Source organism: Triticum dicoccoides, chromosome 3A, assembly GCF_002162155.2.
Source record: "Triticum dicoccoides isolate Atlit2015 ecotype Zavitan chromosome 3A, WEW_v2.0, whole genome shotgun sequence".
Classification (NCBI taxonomy): domain Eukaryota; kingdom Viridiplantae; phylum Streptophyta; class Magnoliopsida; order Poales; family Poaceae; genus Triticum; species Triticum dicoccoides.
In genome coordinates this window covers 725,670,833-725,677,549 of record NC_041384.1, presented here as the reverse complement: position 1 = coordinate 725,677,549, position 6,717 = coordinate 725,670,833, and the positions used below count along the sequence as shown (strand labels likewise).

Here is a 6,717-nt window from a genome sequence, read left to right as displayed (position 1 = left end):
CCAACCGTGAATTATTACACATATAGTTGGACTCCATCTTGAAAAAACCAGTGCCCATGAAAATTGTTGTATATATATATGACAAATGCATATATCATCGAGCATTACTTAGTATTTTTGATAAATGAAAATTTTAATTTATTTATTTAGTGACAACATAGTCACAACCCCCACAAAAAACATCATCACAGCAAGCCGATACAACCGCACTTCAGTGACATGAGCTTATTCTTGGTCCTTTGCATACTAGATGCATGCAATGACGCAGTGGGGACAAATAGAAACGGCACAATGATAAACAAGGACAAACAAAACTAATATGTAGGGGCCTCTATCCAAGCCTAGACCGCCATATCTGTGCTGCCCGGTAAACATCACTTGTGTCGCCAGCTCCACCTTATTTTTTCCGAAACAACAGGCCTCCCCATCAATTTTCATTAAATAAACCACTGCAAGTTTACAAGGTTGAAACTAAGAGAACCTCAAAAGAAAAGAAAACATAACAGGGGACTAGAACCCCAAACAAGGAGCAACAACAAAGCAGCATGATCACAAATCGGACACGCATACTAGTGAGAAACCATCGGCCACATCTTGCTTACATGCATTGCGAGATAGGTGTGGACGGTGGTGTGCACCGCTTGGGGACAGCAAGATTGGATACCTACGATCGACGACAAACTTGGGCAGTGGTGTGCTAACAAAGAGGGAGAGAACCACAGGAGGAAGGATGGATGGGCACTCATCATCATATGCATGTCGACGTTTTGGAAGCATAGGGAATTCAATCGTCTTTGATGGTGAGACACCATTGGTCATCTAGCTAGGTAATATGGACTATCGAGAGGGAAGGTTGCCTATGGAAACAAGCAGGGCTACTCAAGGGCGATCTAGAAAATTTCTTTGCAGGGTTGTCTATGTGGACTCGGAGAGAGTAGTTCCTTAGGTTGGTATAATCTATGTTAGACGAGTTGTTACATTGTCGTAATAACTTGATGTGGAGGGCTCTTCATCCATTCTCATTATAATATATGATGTGCATGCATACTTGTGGAGTAGCATAACATTTATTATGATACATTATCTACCTTTCTCATTATAACACATTTTGCATCTATACAAGGCCATCAACACATTTATTATAACATATTTATTATGATGCATTCTCATTATAACACATTTTCCGTCTATACAAGGCCATCTATGCATGCTTGTTTAATATTTTCAGCATGCAACCATAATGACACTTAGCTACTTCCTCCACTCAGTTTTCTTGCATGCATGCAGTGTATTAACGATCTCACTAAACGAAAAGAAAAGTTGGGTTGTAAAATATGTACTCTCTCTTTTTCGGTTTATAAGGCTTATGTCCAAATCTTAGTTTTTCCATTTTATAAGGCTCAATTTGGTTGTTCCCCATCACAAGTTCAGATTCCAATATACATTAAATAATTACATGCAAGTATTAAGAGAAAATTGACCAATGCAGGTACTTTATGCATGCATGCATTGCAATTAATACATTTGTATACATAAATTTTTGAGGAAAACAAGAGCATTAATTGGATGTTTTTGCAAATTACAAAAAGTATTCCACCACTCACTATCTACCTTGGTTGGAGAGATTTTTGAATTGAGCCCTATAAATCGGAAAGGAGTGAGTATTAAATTTCATGATATCAGTATATGATACTCCCACAATTATTAGCCTCATGGCATTCCCACAAAGGCCCTGTTTGGTTCATAAGTCCTATGACTTTTTCTAGTCCCAACTAAAAAGTCTCTAGTCCCTAAAAAGTCCCCCTTTGTTTGTTTCCAGAGACTAAAAAGTCCCTAGTCCCTTTCTAGAGGTTATTAAATGATCATGTTGCCCCTAGTATATAGAAAAATAACAATCAAACACCACCATGGGGTGGCGGGCCATTGAATGCATGGAGGGGCATTGTTGGAAAAGTCCCAAAAAGTCCCAAAAAGACTCTCCTTGAGAGTCTTCTTCATTTAGTCTCAAATGCCTAGTCCCTAAAAAGTCCCTCCCGTTTGGTAAAAAAGTCTCTAAGAGGGACTTTTTCTAGTCCCTACACAAAAAAGTCCCTGGAAACAAAACACCCCCAAAGTATAAGTATTTCATGGTATCATTGATTTCTTGATTTCCGCTTTTTTTCATATTAACAACTTCTGCATGGATATTCGAGCAGCACAAGGTAAAACCCTTACTCTCAAATTATTTTTATTCTCATTCTCATAATTTTCCCCCTAAAATTAGTAATCTGAAAATTATAACGGCATGTGACACTGACATCCCCCTCATCCCTCGGCCTATATAAATGGGAGCTCAAGCGGGCTCCATAGATCAGACCAGCCATGAGAAGTAGTTAGTGCTAATCATCTCAATAAAATTACATTAGTGAGCCTCCTCCCCTACTACCAGGTTACTACTGCCGCTTCCTCTTGCGACTCACAAAGAAAAATGCCATCAATAGCAGCTAGATTGCTCGGTGGTTAGGAAGCTAGTTAGGCTAGCTAGATTTTCCCTCTCTCATCCATCGTCTCTAACCTCTCCACACGAACCCGTCGATCAAGCAGACGCAAGCTGCTGCGAGCTGCCGGCTTGCAATGGGGCACCACTACCAGCTGTTCGAGGACCCGTTCGCGAGGAGTATGTCGTCGCTGGAGCCGGACATCTTCTCCGGCACCGGCGTCCATCATCACCTCGCGCCGTCCACGCAGTGGCTGGGCCTCGGAAACCACGGCATCCCAGTGGCGCCGACCGCCAACAACGGCACCTCCTCGGGCGGCGACGGCGACGGCTCGGGCTCCCATCGCAAGATCAGTCACAACGCCTACGAGCGAGACCGACGCAAGGAGCTCAACGAGCTCTACTCCGACCTCCGCTCCCTCCTCCCCGAAGACGATCGCACCGTAATTACTCATTCATCTTCCTCCGTGGCTCTCATATAGTACATGGGAGAGGTTCTGTCATGAGCATCCAACCAATTTATCTTTTCCTTCAATTGACTGTGTTGCAGAAGAAGCTGAGCATTCCAATCACGGTGTCACGGGTGCTCAAGTACATCCCGGAGCTGCAGAAGCAGGTGGAAGGCCTGGAGAACAAGAAGGAGGAGCTGACACGGGCCAGCTGCAAGCCAGGAGTGCTGACCATGAGGGAGAACACGGCTCCGACTGTGTCCGCCACCTGCATCGACGACAGGGATATCATGGTCCAGGTCAGCCTGGTGAGCACTATGGCTGGAGATCTGCCCATGTCCAAGTGCATCAACGTGCTGGAGAATGAAGGTCTTCGCCTCATCAGCTCGTCCACTTCCGCATTCCAGAACAGGACGTTCTACAGCCTTCATCTTCAGGTACACATCTGCCTTTAATTCCTGTTGGTAATCTCTGTCATCGATGCTTGTGATTTGATATTTTGGGGCTTCCTTCTGGTAATATGTCATGTGGATGCTTATGATTTTATCTTAACAAACAATATATAGTACGATGTGCTAAAACTCAGCAAAAGGCACGTCTATTTCTTTTACTAATATAAAGTGTTTAATTTGAGGACATCTTTGGGGGCAATTTTTTTGCTATATATGAAATCGTATCTGGTCAGGCACTGCCACGCGTTATCTATTACTAGGACTAAATGTTAGTTAGTTACATCAAATGCAAGTTAGTTTATTGTAATATTGGAATGACGTTTGCTTCGACCTCCATAGATCTCCCCCAACCCCATCCCCAATAAAAGATCATGATTGTTAACTCAAATCAGATGGTGGGGACTGTAGCCTACAATTAAACCTATTAAGATACGCGTGAAGGGCGGCTAACCGGCTATGACACATGGCGCAAGCTGGTTGGCCGCGGTGAGAAATCTTTTGAACTTTTTTAGATGAAGGTGTGGATTATTTTTTAAATGCACCTTTTCTTTTCAGATGGAGGTGAGGGCCTCTTATATTTTTTCTAAATGAAGGTTATGCAAAGTGGCACTCGTTGGTAGGTTGTGATGGTAATTTTTTCTTTTTTTTAGATGAGGGTGAGAATTTTTTTCTGAATTTTTTTTTTGGACATAGGCGAGAATTCTATGTACTTTTTGTAGATAAAAACGTGTGCACAACTTCCTCTTAAGCGGCGGAATAGGGTGGCGCCCCAACCACTAGTTTGAATTTAAAAGGGCGGCACAGTACAACAAATGGTGAATGGTACATTTCGTTTACCTTGACCAAAATTTGCAAGGACGAATCTCATGCTAGGAATATGTACTGTAAATGTCAAAACAGATCACAACGAGTCTATCCGACTGCTCAAATGGTCCTTGGTTATAGTACCAAGAACTATTTTAACAGTATATAGTAGGGATTACAAGAAACCTCGTCATTCTAGGTTGACCAAGTTCCATCTTTTGAGCTTCGAGTTGCATTCTCTCCCTCCTTCTCCCTCCTCACAACCGCTCCCTCCTCCCTTACCCACAAACGGCGCCTCCTACCTGCCCATTCTCCTTTCCCCTTGTCGTTGTTAGAGACCAGTGGCCAGGCTAAATTCCGGGATGGGTCAATGAAGGTAGCGGTGGGGAGGTATTTGCTCTAGTAGCCTTCGACAGTGACATGTGATCTACCGGCAACCACTTGAACCAAAGGATACGGCTCTGCAGCAGTGATTGTATTGTTTTTGGGGATCAACGGTTTCTAATGGTGAGGCGTCGGTGGTCGCGATCCCACCTGCTGGTACGCAGGCGATGGCGACATCGTTCTTTGTCCCAACGAGGTAGACCTCCGCTTTGGCGCACGGATGGTGCCATGGTCCTGCGATGCTAGGTGGTTCATGCAATGGGTCGAGGGTCTTAGACCTTTAGATCTGGTGGCAACGAGGAGTATGCATTGCCGATCAATTTTACGCCACATGGGAGGACGGTGGAGCATGAGGACGGTACAAGACTGCCAGACTGTCCTGTATTGGGATATTGGCGGTGCCTGTGACCATCCTCCCTCTCCAATCTTCACCTCATGTTATACGATGACCTTCGTCGTTTTGAGTGTTTGGTGGCAACTGGCACATGTTGCAATTTGAATATATGCTTGTGCGGGCATGGACTTAACTTGTGTGGTGTCGCATGTCAAGACCATGGTATGCATCTAGCTACTGGGATCACGTAATGTGGTGGTGACAATATGTTGATGACTATGATTTGGTGATGTTCCTCGAATACCCAGTCTCAATCTCCAGGCAAAAACCCCATTGCATGACCCTAATTTCCTATACCTGGCAACGAAGGTGTTTTTCATCATTACCTTATTGAAGGCATTTCTTTACGATTTGCTCGGACTTTATCTTCATGGTGAAAACTCAAGACCTCCATATTGGTGGTTCTATTAGACGACGTTGGCGCTTGAGCACTATTCCCTTCATTGAGACTTTACTACTGGAGAACCTTTCTCATTATCCTTATGATGTGAAGACATGGTTTTTGCAGATATGGTCGTTGTAGTAGTCCATCGTCAATGTTTTAATCGCTTTGGGGTTTATTTTTTTCCTCCACCTCGGAATAGCTTCGGTCTTGTATTAGTTTTTGTGCATTTGTGTGGTTCAGGTTATGGTCGCATGCATCCTAATTATGCAGAGGCCGGCTGTGTGCTCATTGCATTTGTATCCACTTGATGCTTTATTTTGAGTTCATAAAGTCCACCCTTTTGTCGAAAACATATTATGGGCTCCAAGGATTCAACCTACGAACATATCAACATTCCTTAGTGATCAATCATCACACACTTGTCAAAGAGAACATGTTCCCAATGTTTTGGTACTTTCTTTTGACATGGGAGACATGAGCACTTGGTTGGATGAGGACTTTGCTTCTTACCGTAGCCGCATAGGCTGGGTTCGTTCATACTACACTAAATCTAAGTGTGCCAGGGTCTTAATACAATTTAGCTAGACCCACATGCACCTCGATTGGTCTTGTTTTTTCTCACATCCTTTCCATCCTGAACTAAAGGGTGGGAGGGGGCATCATGATCATGTTGATACAACTAATGGAATAGATCAAGCTTGTTGTATTTGGATTTATGTCAAGGGAAAAGGATATATTATGACATGATTAAATACCAAAACTCTTGAAATGATGTCTTGCTTGTGTGGCCAACTGACTCCATTAAGCATGGGAAGTGTACCAATTTTATCTTAATATGTCATTATGATCAACCATGGAATGGCAATTTTATTCCCAAGAACTTACAACTCCATCACATTTCCCATTGAAACAGAGAACCCAACGAACGATGAGCAAGGAGTGTCCAGCATTTTGTGAAGAACTGGAGAACGTCATGAAGCAAAAGGCAGGACTGCGTCTATATCACTAGTAGATTGTAGCACAATAATGGCGTATATTATCATACATGTTTAACCATGAACCAAAATGTATGTTGTATATATAAGAAAATGATCGAAGATAAATAGTATTGATGCATGCATGATATATAACTAGGTAATATGTCCGTGCGTTGCAACGGGAGAAGAAGTTACTCGCACGTAAGGCAATAAGCCTGCCTCAACCCCTCTGCCCAGCCCAAACAGGTCCACGCTTTCTATTTTAACATGAAGCTCTCAAGGGCCTGGGCTTGAATCTTCTCTCCTTGGCTTGGATTCTCCTCCGTACCTCCTCCCCTCGGCATGAATAAAATTGAAGCCCAAATCGATCTTCCATCGTATTTGCACCTTCTCAAG

At 43.2% G+C, this 6,717-nt stretch overlaps 1 protein-coding gene across 1 annotated transcript; it reads left to right on the top strand.

The window, feature by feature from the left end:
• The first annotated feature begins 2,371 nt into the window (after positions 1–2,371).
• Positions 2,372–6,482, top strand: LOC119270516 (protein IRON-RELATED TRANSCRIPTION FACTOR 2-like). Its single transcript, XM_037552519.1, has 3 exons — positions 2,372–2,919; positions 3,027–3,362; positions 6,258–6,482. The coding sequence occupies exons 1-3, from the start codon at positions 2,614–2,616 to the stop codon at positions 6,351–6,353; spliced, it is 738 nt and encodes a 245-aa protein (XP_037408416.1). The 5' UTR covers positions 2,372–2,613; the 3' UTR covers positions 6,354–6,482.
• Positions 6,483–6,717: the final 235 nt, after the last annotated feature.

Coding starts and splice junctions, on each gene's coding strand:
- LOC119270516 (XM_037552519.1), top strand. CDS start 2,614: ATGGGGCACCACTACCAGCTGTTCGAGGACCCGTTCGCGAGGAGTATG. Junction 2,920..3,026: donor TCCCCGAAGACGATCGCACC/GTAATTACTCAT, acceptor ACTGTGTTGCAG/AAGAAGCTGAGCATTCCAAT. Junction 3,363..6,257: donor TCTACAGCCTTCATCTTCAG/GTACACATCTGC, acceptor CCATTGAAACAG/AGAACCCAACGAACGATGAG.